We start from the raw sequence: 21,117 nt of genomic DNA on the forward strand, positions 1-21,117 counted from the left end.
GTGCAACCAAATTTCACTTGCTCCAGAATATGTATTTATTTTGTTGTTGCTTATTTTTCACTACTTGTCCATCTAAAAATGTGATATACTGTGTCGCCAGGGATTATGCATTTCCAAGGCCAGTGGGCATGGCTGTAGCTCAAGGCATCATGGCAATTGGGCTCTTCTTCTTTGCTATGGGATGGCCTGGTGTGATGTATGTTGGTACCTTGTTGATTGGACTAGGTTATGGAGCTCATTGGGCAATTGTTCCAGCAGCAGCCTCTGAATTGTTTGGCTTGAAGAATTTTGCAGCTTTGTACAATTTCCTCACACTGGCAAATCCTGCTGGATCATTGGTCTTCTCTGGTATCATTGCCAGCGGCATATATGATTACGAAGCAGAGAAGCAAGCTCACATGTCTCCACCCCAGAATTTTTACAGTCTCCTTCTTAGGATGCTTGGCATAGCACCTGTAGTGGAAACGACATTGAAGTGCAATGGTACCATATGCTTCTTCCTTACTTGCCTGATAATGTCTGGACTTTGCATCATTGCTGTCATGTTGAGTTTGATTGTTGTCTATCGCACCAAGATTGTCTATGCAAACCTTTATGGAAAATCCCGTTCTTAGAGTTGGAAAGGTTGAACTACTCTTCCAAAATTGGTTTCTGTGATGAAAGTACAGCTTGATCTGTTCCATATGGCAGCCTTGTCATTGCTTATATAAGGTTGTGGAGATTCCTCACATGTACCTGCCTTGTTTGGAAAGGAATATCTGTCAAGGGGAAGAAGCAACTGATGTGCACATCATCCCCAGAATCTAAAACCAAGGACCAAAAATGGGATTCTGCCTGTCTAATGTAGTCTCGGAGTTTCTTTAGGCCAAATTGTGTATGTGGTGCAAAACTCTATTGTGGTTCTGCTTAGAGACTCATTAAACTTTTTGACATCTATGGGTCTCGTTCATTGTGTATCATAAGCGACGAGCTTGTTTATTCCATTCAAGTAATTGGAACTTTGTCCTCATGGATCAAAGAGAATGAAATACTCTATTCTGTTATTCACTGTGTTCTGTTTTCTTTCATTCGCTCATTTATTGACAAGTAATGACAATGTTTTGACAAAATGAAAGCACAAACCCCATGAACCAACTGCTTGTGGATTGTGATGTTTAAAGTTCAAAATTGGGTATCAAAACACCAGATTACTAAGGACATGAGCTTGGTACGTGAGGTTTGATCCAAATTTTGGGACCCAATCCATATCTGGGTTGTGTATGAGATACTGACTGCTGTTCAGGCCCATTACAAGGTAACTTGACAATTAGGTAATCAAAAGCTTCATCTGTGGAGTTCTTTATGGATCTAAAATGTTGAACAGTATGAGATATTGGATTAATTGATAAGTGGAACTCAAATATTTGGTGTGTGCTGTGCCTAATCAGGAAATGACTGCTATTCAGGCCCATTACAAGGTAACTTGACAATTAGGTATTCAAAAACTTCATCTGTGGTGTTCTGTATGGATCTAAAATGTTGAACAGTATGAGATATTGGATTAATTGATAAGTGGCAGTCAAATATTTGGTGTGTGCTGTGTCTAATAATCTCATATTATATCCATATTCAACTTGTGATACACCCTAAGCTTGATTGTCCCAGGGTCAACCCGTCAACTTGTAAGATTAACAAACTGTAGAGGGTAGTGGAACTTACCTCCTCAAGGATCACAATTCCTCCTGTGCTGTAAAATGTATCATCATGTTCTTCTCCAACGACGGCAGCTTATCCAAAGTGAGCATGTCAAAAGTGTTTCCAAAATTTTTAAATAAGAATTTGCCGCTTACTTCTGTTATTACATAATAAAGGTTATCAGAAGTTTATTTCTTTTTTTTTAATGTTTTTTTTTTTTTTTTTTTTGTCAAAAGGAAAATCATTGAGAAAAAGATGGAAAAAACTTCCACTGGTAATGAGACTATAACAGGATTTACAAGAAAAAAGGGGTGATTGAACCAAACAATCGTAAGAAATCTTCAACTTTAAGGCTCCTAAAGTCAAAAAATCGGCCTCTTTCTTGATCTTGATGGATAAAGAAAAAAAGAGATGGAAATCGATTTCGATTACTATAAACCTTGATACACATCTTTTCATCAAAATGTGAGGCACGTTCTTTTTCTTTCTTTTTTTATTTTATTTTATTTGTCATTGTCAAAAACAAAAATTATCAATTAATTATCAAATGATAGTGTTGTTTTATAACAAATTCTATGTTATAAATCAGAGAATTATATGACTACGATGGTTTTTAAGTAGGTAAGTGAAGGTATTCTCATCAATAATTTGAAAAATAAAAGCTGCCTTGGATAAAACTAAAATTTACAAACCTGTACTTCTAATAGTTGGACTATAGAATTTTATACATAGCTATTTGGAGGGAAAATGAAAAGCCAATATGGTTAAAATCATGTCTATGAATTAAATATATTAAATTTTAGGTTATCTAATGGTGTAATTGATTATCATTTATCCCTAGTAGTGGAAATAAGATATGCTAACTAGGCAGGATTATGTCCATGAAACTTGGAACCTTAGCTGAATTTATTATAGAGTATTTTTACCAAAAATTTTTTTATTATTATAGAGTATTATGTGCCACCACATTTGAAATTGAGAATGGTTGAGATGTATGATCAAGGAAGTATTTGAGGTTTCATTCAAATTTGAAAATTAGTTTTGTTTAATAAGTTGGTTTCTTTAGACAATTTGATTAGTTAATTAATAATAACTAGATTATCTTTTTTTTTTTTTTTTTTTGGGTAAAAACTATATTATCTTATTGCCTACCTAGAATTGTAGAGGTAGTTGATAATTAGACTTGTTCAAACTATTTTTTGGAACTGACATTTATGATTATAAATTAAAATATATATATATATATATATATATATTTATTTTTGCTTATAAAGTTAGTAAATAACAATTTCTTATTCATAAGATAGTACACGTATTGTATAATATGACACATGATTTACAACAACAAATTAAGCCTTAATTCTAACTAAAAGTGGTCGGCTACACGAAAAAGCTTAATTTGGCTCCCTATTTATTGGGTTATTTGATTTTGATTTCGTAATCGACATGATCCTTAAAATAAGATTGAATCTTTCAAAATATTATTTGTGACGCATAAAGATGTAAGAATAGATTGCAAAAAAGTACATGATTAAATGATGATAAGAACAACGTGTCTAATTTAAATACCAATCATATTGACTTAGATGGAAAACAACTATCATCTTGTTGGAGGTGCATCACTCTGTTTTATTTTTGGATTCTTGTCAAATTGCCCCCCTCAAAATGTCTATTTGTCCAAATGCATCCTTACAACTTTGCAATTTATATGTACCTCTTATTTTCAAAACACTGTAACACTTTAGTCCAGTCCGTTAGTCTGAGACGTTAGACATTAGTTTAAAAAAATCTAATGACCAAAATGTCCTTATGATAAAACCCACCAAAATTAAAAAATAAAATGATCAAATTGCCTTTATCTTCCCCAAATCGTTTGAATTTGAAATTGCAATTGCTCCTAGGGATTTAAGGTCTAATAGACCCAATTTCAATTCTTTGAATCTATCCCAAAGAGCTTTGATCAACTATGGCATGGTGTGGATGGTATAGCATTACAGCAATTCAAAGCCAACGATTGGAAAACCATGGGAGTCAAAGTCTCTATTTCAAAGCAAATTATTGATCAAAGTTCTTTGGGACAGATTCAGATAATTGAAATTGGGTCAATTAGACCTTAAATCCCTAAGAGCTATTTCAGTTTCAAATCCAAACGATTTGGGAAAGATGAGGGCAATTTGATCACTTCATTTTTTAATTATGGTGGGTTTTATCATAAGGGCATTTTGATAATTAAATTTCTTGAAATTAACGTCTAATGTTCCAGACTAACTGGACTAAAGTGTTACAATGTTTTGAAAGTAAGAGGTACGTATAAATTGCAAAGTTGTAAGGATGTATTTGGACAAATAGACATTTTGGAGGCGGCATTCGACAAAAACCCTTTTGTTTTTCAAAGTTTCTGAGTCCTTTATTATCATTAAAAAGAAATATAGATGGAAAAGACATTGGGCCATCACATCTCTTTGATTGAGATTCTTTCATAAATATATGGAAAAAAGTTCTTTGAATTGTCGAGCAGGTACATTCATCTTTGTGTCGTCTCTCTCCTTTTCACATGAAATGAATTTGTACCCTCCTATGTAAGTTCCGTTTTAACTCACCTCATTGATGTGTTCTATCCTCTCACATTTTATGCAAAAAAAATTAATAATAATTAGAAGAAAAGTTCTTTGGGGGTAGTGTACCACCCATGCCTAGACACAGTGGGAGGCAAAATGACCGCTCCAACCCCAAGATGCCTCTACACCCCCTCTGATTGGTCCCCGCATTCACATAGGATTACACTCCCCCACAGAGAACGATCTCCCTAATAATTATAAGCTTTTCAACCATGAGAATTGAAAACCAATAAGTGATTTTTTTTTTTACTCCTCTCTTGTACAACATAGCTAGAATGAGCATGAGTTTTTTTTTTTTTATAGTTTGGGCGGGATGGGGGGTGGGGGGAGAGAGAAATGGGAGCTTTTATTTATTTTTCTATAAGGGGGAGGGGGGTAAGGATGTCAAAATGGAACCGAAACCGACCATTTACGATCGAACCAAACCAAACCACAAAAAAATGATCCGATTTTGATTTTATAGATTCTTTTTTTGGTTCAGTTTGGACTTTCACCCTAAAACCGCGGTTCTAAACCGAATAAGAAACCGAAAAAACCAAATAGAAACCGATCCCTCTTACTTTAATACTAACTCATGCATCAATTGGATTAATTAATAACATATAATTAATTTAATAAATATAATTAGTGCATCAAATTGAAGGATAAAATAAGTAAAATGTCATGGGTTAACTATATATTATATTAGTTCAAGTATAAATTGAAAATTATGGATGATATTAAAATGGATTAACAAGATCCTATGTTTTAATAGAAGAAATGGTTTGCTCATCATGTGAGAGTGAAGAAGAAAAAAAAAAAATGGAAAAACAAAGAATAGGAAAGGAAAAGGACGGGTGAAGATGGTGGATTTTTTATTTTTATCACATAGGCATAGGAAATATGATGAGTGACGGAGACCGGGAGAGAATGAGGAAACACAGGAATATAAAGACATTGAAAACTAAGGTTGTCTTCATTACAGTTTTCCAAAACGACACTACACAAACCGCATGTAAACCGGTTGTGAATCGGATAACGAAAACCGAATAGAAACCGATAAAACCAGACTGTATGAAAAACAATTTTGGTTTTGGTTAATTTCTATCCGGTTCAATTTTGATTTCACCTTATCAAAATGTAAACCGCACCGCAACCGAACCGAATAACCAGAACCGCATCGTTTGACACCCTTAGGGGAGGGAACAAGGAGGGGGGAAGGTAATAAGCCAGGAGACTCGAACTCGAGACCTCTTGATGAACATGGACATGAAGCGCACCATAGCTCACCAACTGGTATTAAAAGTTAAAACTTAGGGATGATGTTCTTTTTGTCGCAACGCAGCCTGCGCCTAGACACATGGGCTGGGTATTCAAGGGAGCAGGGTGGTCATTTCGCTCACCCCCATGTGTCTGGGCCTAGCTTGCGCCCCCAGCACAGAGAACATTTGGCCTAAAACTTAAAACCCTCCATAGGATAGAGAAGTTAAAACTTAAAACCCTCAATGCCAAGTTGCCAACTGGTATTACAAGTTAAAACATTTTTTTGGTAGAAGTTAAAACTTGAAATACCAAAAGAGTCATTGTCATTTAATTAATAAATAAAAAAAGAAACTCTCTCACGGAGTGTGACGTACAAAAGTACTCCATTAGTCTTTCTCTCTCCTCCCCAATTGCAAGGACACTGTCACTTTATTTAAAAAAGAAGAGATAAACAAATGGGAGGGCATAGTGCAGGCGTAGGCCACACTCTGAGCAGAAAACTACTTCCCATACCATTGCTGTCCGTAATTTAGGATCTATGATTGAAGAGCAAACCAATCACTGTTTCGAAATACTCCAAATCTCTGTTGATTAGAAGAGTTTGAGGGGCATTTCAGGAATTAGTGATTGATGGGAGGTTCATCTCCCAATCTCCTGGATCTTCCCATCTCCTGGATCTTCCCAGTTGCCACTATAGTATCTCAACTTGTCTATTCCTGCAATCATAGACGTCACTCATGCTCAGCAGATCATAGATCCAAAGTCTTTTTAATATTACTTTTCGATTTGTTGTTTTTAAGTAAATAAATAGAACTTATCACTATGTGTTCTTTATTCTTAAAGTTTCAATTGATCCGAACATTCAAGCCTTCCCATCTAGAAGAAAATTAAGTTCTGGGTTTAGCTTGTCTGAGAAATGCTTCCATTACAGAATAGGTTTACGATGTTCTTCAATAACCGATGGCTTGTGTTCGTGGCGGCAATGTGGATTCAGTCTTGCGCAGGAATTGGGTACCTGTTTGGGAGTCTTTCGCCGGTGATAAAGAGCTCTCTGTCTTACAACCAGAGGCAGATTGCGACGTTGGGTGTAGCTAAGGATCTTGGTGATAGTGTGGGATTCCTTGCTGGCAGTTTGTATGGAGTCTTGCCTATTTGGGGGGTTCTACTCATCGGTGTTATTCAGAATTTTATTGGGTATGGATGGGTTTGGCTGATCGTAACCAAGAGAGTGCCAACTATGCCTTTGTGGGTGGTGAGTCCAAATGATTTCTGATCCATTTCTTTGCTTGTTTATGTGCTTTGATGAACTTCACTTTTGTCCTTCTGGGTTTACATTTTGCTGCTTCTCCCCTCTCCCCGTAGTTTTTATCTTTCAGAAGGATTGATGTTCTTCCATTTGACTTTGCTTTTTAAGTTTTAAGAACATGTCTTGTTTTGCTGATCAATCTTGCAATGAGTTTCCTGACAATTCTGCTTTTATTTCCTGGTAAACCAGAGACAAAGCATTTAATTAAGATTTGCCTGCGTCCTTGGAGCTACTACTTCCTCCCTCCAGATTGCGTTTTAATGATTCAGATGCATAAACCAAGCCGATTATTTGTCCTTTTAATTAATCGGGCTTTTCTGATTTCGTTTTGTAGAGTTGTTTTTCATATTGACTGATGTTCTAGCGATTTGTCGTCTTGATTGGGCTTTCTTTTCTTTCTTTCTTTCTTTTTTTTCTGTTGAAATTGTTATTGTTTATTAAATTAACGACCTCTTTTATTGCTTGAATGATCTAAATCCATGAAAGCAGCACTTGCAGTACTAATATCTATTTGAATTTCAACCCGATTACCTTTTTTTCTCCATTGCTTGATGCATGTTTGGTCTCTCGACTCTCTACTGGCTTGGATGAGTTTGACGCCTGGAAGTCAGAAGACCAATCGCCTGCTTTCACAGTGTTTTCCTAATATAGCTTATTGGTGGTACATTTTAAGTATCCCCTTTTTAAGATTGATGAACGGGGTATCTGATACATTTTCCCCCAATTTGCTATTTCTTCAAGAATAATCATTTTTCCTATCCATTTTTGTCTCTTCATTTTTTATCGATTAAGATTTTGTATTCTCTTCAATTCGAGTTTCGTTTCAGTTGAAATTTGAAAATATAAAAAGGTCTAATGGTTTTTGTGTTGGCACAGGAACTTTCTTTCTTTTTTCCCCCCTGTACTGAGATCATAATTATTTTTTTTTGTAGTTCTGTCAATTGAATTGATGACAGGAGCTACTGATCCTTTTTCCTGCATATTTCTCCTTGATTTACTTCTGCATTTTCTTTTTGTTCTTGATTTCTGTAATTGCTATTGAATGGGAAGTAAGTAGTTTTGTTGCTTCAATTGTAGTGTTTTTTTTTTTTGTTTTTTTTGGCGGGGGGTGGGGGGGGGGGGGAGGGGTTTATGGGAAAAAGATTTTCTTTTCTTTTTTAATTATAATATCTGAATTAGGTCCTGAATTTTCAGAGGCACAGAAACTGCAACCTTTGAGAAGTGGTTCCCTTTTGCGTGATCATGGTTTAATCATTCAGCTTAATCAAAACAACAGTAGTGAGTCATAAAATGCTTTTGTCAGTAGAGGTTCCTGGTTTAATCTTTTAATGTTCTCTGACGCATACAGTCTTTTCTGTCTTGCTGAAACCTTGAAGTTGAGGGTTTCCACCTCACGCATGGACGCCAAGTTCAAATCTACCCACTATTAATGATGCCCTCTGTATTCTCAGTCTCATCAGATTGATGCCCTCCCCGTCTGTGGTGATCGTTAAATTTCATTACCTATTCTAATATTGTGACTTCACACTTGTACAATTACAGCGCCACTTACGATGGTTCCAGTTTTTCCTTTTCTGTTTCCCCTCCATATTCTTTTGTTGCTTTGCTCGTCATCTCCCTTGAATACTAAATGAGGGTAATTTGCATATTTTGGGTATTTTTATTTTTAAGGCCTTTTGTTTTATATATTTATATCATCTAGCATGCTATTGGCTAACCAAGGTTCCTGCTGTTTTTAGGCTTTGTGACCATGCCATACCTAATCAAATCTACGCCCTTTTTTTTAGGTTACTTTTCTACCTAACAATGTTTTTGGTGCATTCCAGAAAACTTTGTTTCTTTGAAGGAGTGGTTTTCATGCCAATGTTTGATTTGTGTAGAATTGTGTTGATATTGGTATTTATGTCCATTGAAGACATATGGTTTCTCTTAATCATGTCAGTACTGGATAAACCTGTATACCTAGATGCCAGATCATTCAGCTATATTTGTTTTTGAGCTTTGTAACCATTTGTTTGTTTTTACTTTCAATTGTTACATTATTTGCATTGTTATACCTGATCTTGGGTAGTGTTGAATTGATCCTTTGAGTTTGATACATCATGCAAGTGTAAACTATACCCCCATAAATTACTATATCTAGATATATCTCGTTCACATGCGAGAGTAAGAATCATCTTTCTGGTTTCCTTAATGGGCAGAGAGTAGCTTGTTGAAGCCACCAGTGGAGGAACTTTTTACAAACTGTTTGGTTAGATCCATTCATTTGCTGCAGCATCCTTATCAGAGCCCTCACCGAATTTCATAAAACCTGTTCTGCCCTTCCATTCTATCCAGATTGAATTAAAACATAATAGCTCAGTCAGCTGCGGCATCATTATCAGAGCCCTCACTGAATTTCATAAAACCTGTTCTGTCCTTCCATATTATCCAGTAGAATGTCCATTGAATTGATACATAATATCTTAGTCACTCTTCAAAGTAAAGTTTTTTTCTTTTGTGAAGAATTTCCAAGCTATGTATATGGTTAATTTCTGTAACTTTTATCTACTTAAATTTGTTCACTTTTTACTGGTATTATTATGAAAGTGGAACAACTATTTGCCTACTTAGTTAAAATCTCTTGATTGCTAGTTAATGCGAATGTTACAAAAGTTTTGCTTACTAAACTCTATTTTGCCCCAGTAAATTGTTAACAAGGTTTTGGGTGTGCAGATGTGCATTCTTATATTTGTGGGAACCAATGGTGAGACCTATTTCAATACGGCGGCTCTAGTTTCATGTGTGCAAAACTTCCCCAAAAGTCGAGGTCCTGTGGTGGGGATTCTGAAGGGGTTTGCTGGGTTGAGTGGTGCAATTTTGACTCAGATATATGCCATGATCAATGCCCCTGATGGTGCAGCAATGATCTTCATGGTTGCTGTTGGGCCAACCATGGTGGTTATAACATTGATGCTCATTGTTAGGCCTGTTGGAGGTCACAAACAGGTTCATCCATCGGATGGTTTGAGTTTCACATTTATTTACAGTGTGTGCCTCCTTTTGGCTGCTTATTTGATGGGGATCATGATCGTTGAAGATTTGGTCGATCTGAACAAGACTGTTATCACCTTATTCACAAGTATTTTGTTTATTCTCCTTTTGCTTCCTAGTGTAATTCCCATTCTATTCAGCTTTTCATCAGAACAAAAACCCACTGAAGAGAGCCTTCTCTTTGAGCCTCAAAAAGAAGAATCTAGCAAATCTGGCCAGGATGTGAATGAGGTTATTTTAAGTGAGGTGGAGGATGAGAAGTCGATGGAAGTAGACTTGCTTCCTGCATCAGAGAGGCAAAAGCGAATTGCACAGTTGCAAGCAAAACTGTTCCAAGCAGCTGCAAAAGGGGCAGTGAGAGTCAAGAGAAGGAAAGGTCCACGTAGAGGGGAGGATTTCACATTGAAGCAGGCAATGATAAAGGCAGACTTTTGGCTTATCTTCTTCTCTCTTCTGTTGGGTGCGGGATCTGGTTTGACTGTGATTGATAATCTGGGTCAGATGAGTCAGTCTTTGGGGTATGACAATACACATGTATTCGTGTCTATGATCAGCATTTGGAATTTTCTTGGCCGTGTAGGTGGCGGTTACTTCTCTGAAATTGTTGTGAGGTGCAACCAAATTTCACTTGCTCCAGAATATGAATTTATTTTGTTCTTGCTTACTTTTCAATACTTGTCCATCTAAAAATGTGATACTATGTTGCCAGGGATTATGCATATCCAAGGCCAGTGGCCATGGCTATAGCTCAAGGCTTCATGGCAGTTGGGCATTTCTTCTTTGCTATGGGATGGCCTGGTGTGATGTATGTTGGTACCCTGCTGATTGGACTAGGTTATGGAGCTCATTGGGCAATTGTTCCAGCAGCAGCCTCAGAATTGTTTGGCTTGAAAAATTTTGCAGCTTTGTACAATTTCCTCACACTGGCAAATCCTGCTGGATCATTGGTCTTCTCTGGTCTCATTGCTAGCAGCATATATGATTACGAAGCGGAGAAGCAAGCTCACATGCCTCCACCCCAAAATTCTTATGGTCTCCTTCATAAGATGCTTGACATAACACTTGGTGAAAAGGCATTGAAGTGCAATGGTACCATATGCTTCTTCCTTACTTCCCTGATAATGTCTGGACTTTGCATCATTGCAGTCGTGTTGAGTTTGATTCTTGTCTATCGCACCAAGATTGTCTATGCAAACCTTTATGGAAAATCCCATACTTAGAGTTGGAAAGAGAGAACTATGCTAGTTATGGTTTCTGTTATGAAAGTGCAATTTGATCTGTGTTCCATATGTCAGCCTTGTCATTGCTTATATAAGGTTGTAGAGATTCCTCACCATGTACCTGCCTTTGTGGAGATTCCTCACTATGTACCTGCCTTTGTTTGGAAAGGAATATCTGTCGAGGGGAAGAAGCAACTGATGTGCACATCATCCCCAGAATCTAAAACCAAGGACCGAAAATGGGGTTCTGCCTGTCTAATGTAGTCTCGGTGTTTCTTTCGTTAGGCCAAATTGTGTAAGTGGTGCAAATCATACTGTGGTTCTGCTTAGTGACCCGTGAGACCTTTTGGCATCTATAGGTCTCATTCATTGTGTATAATAAGCGAGGAGCTTTTTATGTCATTTGAGTAATTGGAAATTGGTCCTCATGGATCAAAGCGAATGAAAATACTCTATTTCGTTATTCATTGAGTTTGATTTCTTCATTTGTGATTTTATTGACAAGTAATGACAATGTTTTGACAAAAAATGAAAGCGTGAACCCCATGCATCAACTGCTTGTGAATTGTGAGGATCAAAATTCATAATTGTGAAACCAAAACTACCAGATTACTAAGGATATGAGCTTGGTTAGTGAGGTCTGATCCAAATTTTGGGATGCAATCCATATCTGGGTTGGGTATGGGATACTTTAAGTTGTGCCTAATTAGGAAATGACTGCTATTCAGGCCCATTACAAGCTAACTTGACAATTAGGTAGTCAAAAGCTTCATCTGTGGTGTTCTCTATGGATCTGAAATGTTGAACAGTATGAGATTCTGGATTAATTAAGAAGTGTAAGTAAAAAATTTGGTGTCTGCTGTGCCTAGTCAGGAAATGACTGCTATTCAAACCCATTAAAAGGTAACTTGACAAATAGGTTATAAAAAGCTTTATCTGTGGTGTTCTGTATGGATCTAAAATGTTGAACAGTATGAGATGCTAGATTAATTGATAGGTGGCAGTCAAATATTTGGTGTGTGCTGTGTCGAATAATCTCACATTATCTCCAGATCCAACATGTGACACCCTAGGCTTGATTGTCTCATGGTTAACTTGCAAGATTTATCGAACTGTAGAGGAGGTAACGGATCTGACTTCCTCAAGGATCGCATTCCTGCCTTTGCTGTCCAATGTATCCTCATGTTCTTCTGCAGCGACGGCAACGTACTGTCTTCTAGTACTTCCAAACACTCTCAGACAGAAGGGGTTTCGATGATACTACTCTTCCATTCCTTGTGATGCCAGGAAACCGGTATAACAACGATGTTAAACCTCCCTCAATTCCACCATCAGGAAGTTGAGGGAGTTACAACATCCACTGGTGGTTTAGAAACCATCATCTCTGCTGAAGTGGCAATGTAGGACACATAACTTACAAAAAAAGAGTTCAAATCTCAGACCAGTTCAAGGCTTGAAGCCTCGGAGAAGTAAGTTCCAAAGCAAAGTAATTAAGGATGGACAACTAATGCCTTTGCAGTGATAACCAGTGAAAAGGAAAGCCAAAATACAATAGTTCAGTCTGGATGTTGAAAAAAATGGAAAACGCATTGCATTTCGTCCAGTTTTTATACAAATCAAGAGAGGATGATCACTGATTCATTATCATTGGATTGCATGTTTTTTCTATTATATATATACACTAGATCCAACACTGCATTCATGGGAATTAAGATTTCCATCCTTGAGAGAGAGAGAGAGAGAGGTGTTAGGTTTTGTTCAAGATGTAAGCCACACTGTACCCTTAGATCCATTTCACAACTACGTCTTTGGGACCAAGACTCCAAAGCCCTTTAAAGCCCAAGAACTCTCTCAGATTGGATTGATTTTGATCAATATGTAGTTTTATTCTCTCCCCAATCTTCTGGGTAGGGAAAAACATTCATTAAACAACATCAAAAGAACTACATCAGTGAAAACAGCAAAGGAAAGGAAGAACAAATCACTCCAACAAAAATCCTCTGAGACAATCCTAGCAAAAGACTACCAAATGAGCAACTGAGAGTACACACAATGCTAATATATAGCATGATATTGTTTAGAATCCCATCACTGCTCCCATCCATCTTCCACTTCAAATCATCAACTTCTTCCATTTTAAGCATTTTGGAACCTTTACTTTTTCCTCCTGCAGAAAGCAAAAAATTATTAGAGTTATAAGTTATCAGAAGCCCCATGCTCCTCTTTTTAAAACTTCCATCAACAAAAATGATGGCAAAAAAATATACTCCAATCCATCGACTTTGGCAATCAATGATGGTTGAGTTAGGAGAACCTTGCAGGTACCATACAAGAGAGTAGATCTTATTGTGATTCTTTCACAAGCTACTATTCAAATAAACATTGAAACCCTAGGATCATACCAAACCTTCCAAATCCTTGGCCACTTTAAGCCACTAGAAGAACTACCTTTATTTTTTAGAGATACTCTGATAAGCCAACTTAGTAGAAAGAGATCACTATTGTCAGTGTAAACTGGCCAATCCAAAGAGATATTCTCAACAAACATCATTATATTTTTCGAACATTCTTAATATTAAATCTTCCCTATTCAATTCTTGTTCTCATCAAGTAAATCTTGCATCTATATCTTACGGTTAGAAACAGAAGGAACCAGCTTTCTTAAACCAAAATCAGATAGGATCCACTTGATTTCTCTTGTAAGAAAATCATTACCATCTGCAACCATCCATTCCATATTTTCACTATAAAGATGGGGGAAGCTTCCTACACCCTCTCACTTAAGTATTTTTTATTATTTTTTCCTCTCTAAAAATAAATAAAATATTATAGGGAAACTTACATTCCCCTCCCCTGAACTTTGTTTGAATGACACTCCCCTCCCCTACATATTGAAAAGATTCTACCAACCGTACCCATATTGGCTGACGGCTTTAAAAATACAATGAAAAAGACAATAATACCCTCATCTCTAACCTCATACCCTTCTTTCTTTCTTTCTTCTTCTTCCTCTTGCAACCCCACCTGTCCCACCTCCCTGCACCTCTGAGTGACCAAACATCGCCGCCCCCTCCCCTCTTCTTCTTCCTACTCCATCTCCTGCTGGTTCGAGTACCCTCACTCATTCTCTGAAGTTGGAATCTCAGGCGTAAGCAAGGGAAATATGAAGCTCTCTCACCCTTGGTCGTTGCGGCAACGGAAATTCTTGAGAACCCGAGCGAGCTCTTAGGCTTCACATGGGTCTAGGCAATTTTGGACGAAACAAGCAATGATGGAGGTGGAACAAGTATAGGAGATCAGTGCCACCAACATCGAAGAAAGAGAGAGTTTTAGGGTGTAAGTTGGATTGAACGAAGGAGTCGCGTACTTGGGCAGCAACGACGACGAAGGCTGAGAGGAAGAAGAGGACTAAATGGAGAGAGAGCAACCTAGAAGGCATTTGCTGTGCTGCAGCAGAGGAGGTGCTGACCACTCAAACCAAACAACTGTTGCAATAGCAGAGCTTGACTGAAGGAGGTCTGCCCAGATGAATAAATGGCTTGCAACTGGTGGCTGTATTGATGCCAAGGAAGTTTGTGCAGAGGTTTGTTGAGGGTGAAGTTGAAGTGAGGACGGCAGATTATGTGAAAATCCTAATTCCAGCCATAATTTCCAAGCTATTGAAAATCCTCCTCTGCCCCAGGTGATGCAGGATTTGATTATTTCTTCTGAAATCAAAAGCCAGAATCCCCTTCCTTCCTTTTAAGTCCAAGGAAAGACAATATATTTGATTATTTCTTCTGCTACCTTTAATACTTCAAGAGATGATACTACCCAAATCCTGCATCACCATGGGCAGAGGATTTCCAATAGCTTGGAAATTATAACTGGGGATTTCTACATAATCTACCGTCGACCTCCTTCAGCATTACAATAGTTGTTTGGTTTGAGTGGTCAGCACCTCCTCTGCTGCAGCACAACAAATGCCTTCTAGAATACAAATGAAAGTTGTGTCTGCTGTTGCAGAGCTCTGAGCATTAGGTTGCCGGATCGCATCCCTGTGAGCGTAAATACTCCCTCGAATCAGCTTGAGAGCTTTTGAAGTTCTAAAGCTGTGACGGATGCTTGGTTTTAAGGGCTTGGACTGCAATTTATTTCACTCGACACATCGATGTTGTAGAATCAGCCATTTGTCTCATTTGTTACTTCTCAAGAAGACTTAAATAGTCTCTTGACAAGATACCGATCTTTCATTTCTTTGCCATTGGCCTGTCTCTGTGTGTGGTATTTTTATCGTCTTAAGTGCACCCCTAAAATGTTAACACGTGGCAAAGAAAGATCCAACAGTGGATTTAACCCCAATGCCCTAATCCGATCTCCGCTTTCCTCTCTCACGCGGGCAAACCTTACCGTTCAAAACCGTTAACCTCCTCGCTGCCTTCGACTCTCGAAGAGCAACAAATCCAACTACCTCAATCCCTCCGGTACCGTCTTCCAGGTCAGCCATGCTTGGTCTCTGTGCTGCTTTTGGAACCAATACAACTTGCTAAACCCAAACCCTAAGCACCACTTTTCCTTCGTCACTCGCTGCTCCACCAAACCAGATATTGACAGCGACAACACCACCAACGAAAACCCAATTGTCGACACAGCCCCGAATTCAAACACTTTTCAAGTGCAACCGTCAGCTTCCCCTCCCAATCAAACAACTTCCTCTTCACCCTCTAGAGGTTTGGGGTTCGATCTGGGTGCCGGGAGCTTTTGGGACAGCCAAGAGATCGGATCTCCTGTTGTGAAAATATACCTCAGCGACGAGGACGACGACGAGAGGTGGTTTATGTGGTATCATGGGAGTTCGGATATTGGGAGAGAGGTGCAGGACCTGTTCGATCAAGCGCAGACACAGGGATTGTAATTAATTGTAGCAAAGATTGGTGGGCTTTTGAAACCGAGAGTTCCACGCCTTCTGCTGGAATAATCTCCGGCAGCAACAGCAAGAGAGAGATGAGTGAAAGAGTATAGAACCGGTGAGGTTCGCCGGCGTGAGAGAGGAAAGTGGAGATCGGGTCAGGGCTGTGGGGGTTAAATACACGTGTAAACATTTGAGGGATGCATTTGGCGTGCACTTGTGGATCGTGCACTTGAGACGATAAAAATCCGGGCCTTGTAGACTTGATGGACTGTAATGCGGGTAGATCTCCTTAGGGAAAATTATCGCCCCCAGTACTAGGGGCGGTCAAGTGCGCATCATGCGGCTGGGGCACCGCCATGTGTGCACAGTGGGCCCCATTGTACACACATGGGTGGTGCCCCAGCCGCATGATGGCACTTGAGATAAAGATCCATCTCCTTAGGGGCTTGTGAGTACTAAATGGATGCATTTGAGTTGCATCAGGAAGAGAATGATGAGTCAAATTAGACAGTCACCACCTAGATTAGGATCTAAGACTCACATAAAACAAAAATCCATCCAATGGGGAATTGATTGTACCGTCAGAATGAGTATGATCAATGATATAGTCCAAGGAAGGTGTTAGGCATCTTGGTCTGCCTGGGAAAAATAGGTCTTCATATTACTTGACTAAATTAAATATAACATATGCACAACTAAGGAAAAAACTTAATAAAATACAACAAAGAGCATAAATAAAATAAAATAAAATAAAAAAAGATAGGGTTGAAGGACATAACCAAACCATTTGGTTATAAAGCTAGAGATAATATACATAATGTTAAATAAAGGATGGGGTAGAAACACATACCCAAGTTATCTAATAGATTGTAAGCAGGCAATGATATGATTATGCAACTGAGGACAATAAACTAAATTATGTGAATCCTAATCCTAATGCATGAATGCATGGAAGAATAAAGGAAAACCATGAAAATGCATTAGAAGCAAACAAGATGATGAAAATATGACAAAATAAACAAGAAAATTCATATACAATAAAATATTATAAAAAATGATCAAAATGCCCCTAGTGCCAAAATTAGTCTAGAAAAAAGTTTAAAAGATCCCTAAAAATAGGGGGAAAAAAATCATTTTAGCTTAAATCAATGGTAAATAACATGATAAAACATCGAAAACATGATTTTGAACATAAAACATGAAATCAAATTACAACAACAACAACAACTCATCCCTACTAAAGGGAGTCGACTACATGGATCCTTGCCCTCCAATCAGCTCTATTCGAAGTCATACTTGATAATGAGGTTGTAGAATCCATGTAAAAGAATTTGGCTCGATTTTTTTCCAGTGCCAATTGCCGACCTAACACACCAACCCTCCTACTTTATCCGGGCTTGGGACCGGCAACAAATACTGACGGAGTTAAAAAAAAAAAACAAAACAAAACAAAACAAAAAACAAAAAACGATCTAACATGAAGGAAAAAAAAAAAAAAAAAACTAGATCTAACATGAGAAATAAACATACATTGAAACATTAATGCAAGGATGAGAGTCTAAGCTATATGCATGTACAAAGACATGAAGAAAACATACTAAAAAGAGAAAAAAATAACATAGAGAACCAATTCATGAGATCATCATGAACATACAACATAATCAAGAGCAACTATCTTGCATAAAGAACAACATAGATATACTAAGGAAGAATTAAAATATAAACATAGAAGGCACCTAAAGCAACATGCACAACCCTAACCTAGAGCACAAAGGAGGGAAAGGTATTATATCATTAAGAGAAAAAGAAAATCAACTCATGGAAAACTAAACTATTCTAACATGTTTAGCAACAAGAAACATGAACATCATGAAAAATAAAAATAAAAATATTTAAAAATACGTGCACAAAAATACCCTATTTTCCTATAACACAAATAAATATAAGAATCGATAGAAAAAACTTTTAATAAATTATATATGGAAGATAAAGGTATAAAATAACTAAAAACATAAAAATTCATATAAGATAAACCCTAAATAACTTGAATAAAATAGCACATTCAGAATAGAAGGTCGAAAAGTCGCTGCAATATGCAAGGGAAACCTTTGTTTTGCAGTTAAGGAATCCTTCCTCTCTATTTTGGATCCCCCAAAACGTTATATAGTATCTTATTTATAGCTGAGAAGGTAGGTCTTCCTCTCATTGTTGTTTTGACATAAAAAATGTCCAAATCCAATGAAGGTCAAGTCCTCAAAGATAGGTGTAAAGTGGCTAAACCAATGAGAGGAGAGACCAAATCACAAATTCTCATCAATATAGGTTGTTTAGACGAGTTTAAAGATTTTAAGTAAACTTATCTTATCCAAGGCTTCAGATTGGCCAAAGAAGGCCCACATAAGAGTCCACTTGGCCAAAATGACTCTAGCAACATCATTGGTTAACGCCTATGCAGTAGTCATAAAACCAACCATACCTTTTTGATATCAGATTAAATTCATTCTTTTTGTTAGATAGTAGACTTAAAAATACATGAAATGATATATTATGAGCATAATTTATCATAAATATGAATGAATCAAGAATTGATGAAAAGTGAAAGTACTGTTTTGTTCATGGTTTGGGAAAATAAGGTACTTCAACTTATAATAATCATAAATTTTTCATTTTAAATCCAATTTTAATTATTCTTAATGTATTGAAAAATTTATCCCGTGTATTTTATAATGAAATGAAATAAGAAACCATTTTAACTAAAGACATGTTGGAATGTCTAATTTGAAAGTGAATCTCATGAGACTAAAAATGGATTTTTTATAAAATAATAAGCAAATGAAGCTGTTTTCAAATCATTTTCAAATACAAGGATCTTGATGTACAATAACGAAGTTTGAACCGATTTCAAAGTTGTTTGACCTACTGTTGACTCGGTCAACCTTTTCAAGGATATTTTGATCATTTTCTAAGGCTATATCTCTTGACTATTTTGAGATGGTTTAAAGCATTGATTAGGAGTAATGCTAGACCTCCAAAGCTATAAAATAGACTCCATACATTATTTAGGAGAATCAGTTCATCATCGCTATGTACACCTCCACGGTGACAAGATGAGGTGATTGCAGAATACCTCTCTTTAATTGAGATTGTTAAACAGTTGAAAGTCAAAGAAAATGATTTGTTCATCCCCTTAAATCGTCGGACGATCATAATCTAACTAGCACCTTGCTCAAGAGCACCAGAGCACAGAAAAATGACGAAACAAACACAATAAACAAAATCGTCAAATGCACGAAAAAACTAACATTAACAAGCGATGGAAAAAGAAAACACAATCAAAATCATCGGATGCACGATGAATAGTCGACAAAATGAGGTTTTGAAGCCAAGACAGAAGCCTAAACAACTTAACATTTGTCCGAGATTTATTTTAGAAATATAATTTGTGATCGATACTTGCTTTTCATAGAACTTGAAACACATCAAGGAAAACATTTTGATTTGTGATATTTACTTTCATGGAATAGGGGAAACATTTTATGTCACGTGGTATGTATTTTCACAAGACCTGAAAACATCAAAGAAAATATTTATGATCTATGCTATTTACTTTCATAAAATGATGAAAACATCAAAGAAAGATTTTATGATCTATAATATTATTTTCATAGAATCCAGGCAAATATTTTGTCATATGATATTCATTGTCACAAAACCAAGAAAACATTTTATGCCATATGATTTTTACTATCACAAGACCAGGAAATTTGTTTATATTTTGTGATATTTACTTTCACATGACTAGGAAACATTTTATATCAATAAACATCAATTAATTGTACGATCTGTGAGATTTACTCTTAGAGAATGAGAAAGGTATCTAGGAAACTTTTATGAACTCTGATTTTATTGTCACAAAGCAAGAAAGACATCAAGGATAATGTGTGATTTTTACTTTCACAAAACCAAGTAGACATTTGAAATTTAATGATCTGTAATTTTTAGTTTCATAAAACCGATAAACATCAATTTTTAATCTAGAATATTTACTCTCACAGAACGATGCATTTCACAAAAATCTTCACATTATATTTACTCTCATAGAGCTAAGACGATGATATAGACCCAAAATCCCCCATTCCTTTTTATCTTATTTTTCCTTCCTCTCTCTCTCTCTCTCTAAATTAAGGTACAACACCTTGGGTAGAGATCTACATATATTACTCTAAGACAAACTCGAGATAATTTAAACTTAGCATCATTCCAATGGGTAATTTTGACATAGTTGGACAAGGTGGGCTTCATAAACACAAATGGGTGAATAAGTCACTCTTTCCTCTCCACAAGAGTACGTTTATATGGAACTAGCTATGGCACTTTCCATAGACAATATTATTATTTCTCTTTCTTTCTTGTAAGATTACTCTGTCACTTGATGAGGATTTTAAGTTGAAAGTCTCCATTGATTAAGAACCAATTCCTCATGAGTCACTCGATGGAGTCACAATTCAACAAATAATTCTATACATTAGTTTCTATCACATGTACATGACAAATCATAGAAGATCATCCAAGATACTTGAAAGATTATTTGTCAAGATAAAATATTCTATAAGAAATGAGAGAAGATCATTCCAAATACTTAAACATTGTTTGCCAAGATAAAGTATTCTATAAGAAATGAGTGAAGAGAAGAAACTTGATTGGAACAGAAGATGATAATACAGCCGATCATGCGTGACTTCTGTTTCAAGAGGTTGAGAATTTAGAAGCATCAACAGAAGTCATCATTTTTTATTCACAAGTTTAACTCTCAACAAGGGATGGAAGGGTACGTATGTCATAATTTATACATTGAGAGAGCCCCAACGATGATATAAATCATCTTCAATATAATTTTTCGTTCACTTAAAAATGAAAGATTTTCCTTCACCAAGGCCTAAGGAAAAATTGGTCTATGACAGGGAAAGTTTCCTTTCAGTTCGCATAGTGAAGGGTTCACCTTCAAATCTAAAGTCATCATTACTTCTCCTCTCTATATGTTGAAAGTCTGAAATGCCCTTCACTGTTCCTTGAAACCTATCTAAGCATAATGATGGCCATCAACATCCCTAACAAGTATCTCATTGTTAGAGC

The 21,117-nt window shown here is 36.7% G+C and overlaps 2 protein-coding genes and 1 long non-coding RNA gene across 8 annotated transcripts in view; 2 read left to right on the forward strand and 1 right to left on the reverse strand.

The window, feature by feature from the left end:
• LOC122672927 (protein NUCLEAR FUSION DEFECTIVE 4-like) overlaps nt 1–8,590 on the forward strand; it is a 21,694-nt gene extending 13,104 nt beyond the window's left edge. Inside the window, exon 4 of one of the 4 annotated variants that reach the window (XR_006334511.1) lies at nt 8,580–8,590. The gene's annotated coding sequence lies outside the window, so the exon portion shown is untranslated. Of the gene's footprint in view, nt 1–645; nt 1,044–8,579 lie in introns of those variants that run through there. The other 3 variants (XM_043870436.1, XM_043870435.1, XM_043870438.1) reach the window with 3 other exon arrangements.
• The window catches only part of LOC122672928 (protein NUCLEAR FUSION DEFECTIVE 4-like), a 15,743-nt gene extending 4,185 nt beyond the window's left edge, over nt 1–11,558 (forward strand). The window contains exons 2-4 of one of the 3 annotated variants that reach the window (XM_043870439.1): nt 6,641–6,786; nt 9,556–10,484; nt 10,583–11,558. In XM_043870439.1, coding sequence (XP_043726374.1) covers nt 6,641–6,786; nt 9,556–10,484; nt 10,583–11,093 — 1,586 coding nt within the window. In that variant the 3' untranslated portion in view covers nt 11,094–11,558. Of the gene's footprint in view, nt 1–100; nt 625–6,640; nt 6,787–9,555; nt 10,485–10,582 lie in introns of those variants that run through there. The other 2 variants (XM_043870441.1, XM_043870440.1) reach the window with 2 other exon arrangements.
• Nucleotides 424–20,467, reverse strand: LOC122672929. The gene is made up of 3 exons (XR_006334512.1): nt 20,456–20,467; nt 11,005–11,150; nt 424–524 (listed from the first exon to the last, which is right to left on the reverse strand). It is a non-coding gene; the product is annotated as an uncharacterized LOC122672929 (long non-coding RNA).
• Nucleotides 20,468–21,117: the final 650 nt, after the last annotated feature.

The sequence above is a fragment of the Telopea speciosissima genome, chromosome 8 (assembly GCF_018873765.1).
Source record: "Telopea speciosissima isolate NSW1024214 ecotype Mountain lineage chromosome 8, Tspe_v1, whole genome shotgun sequence".
Lineage (NCBI taxonomy): Eukaryota > Viridiplantae > Streptophyta > Magnoliopsida > Proteales > Proteaceae > Telopea > Telopea speciosissima.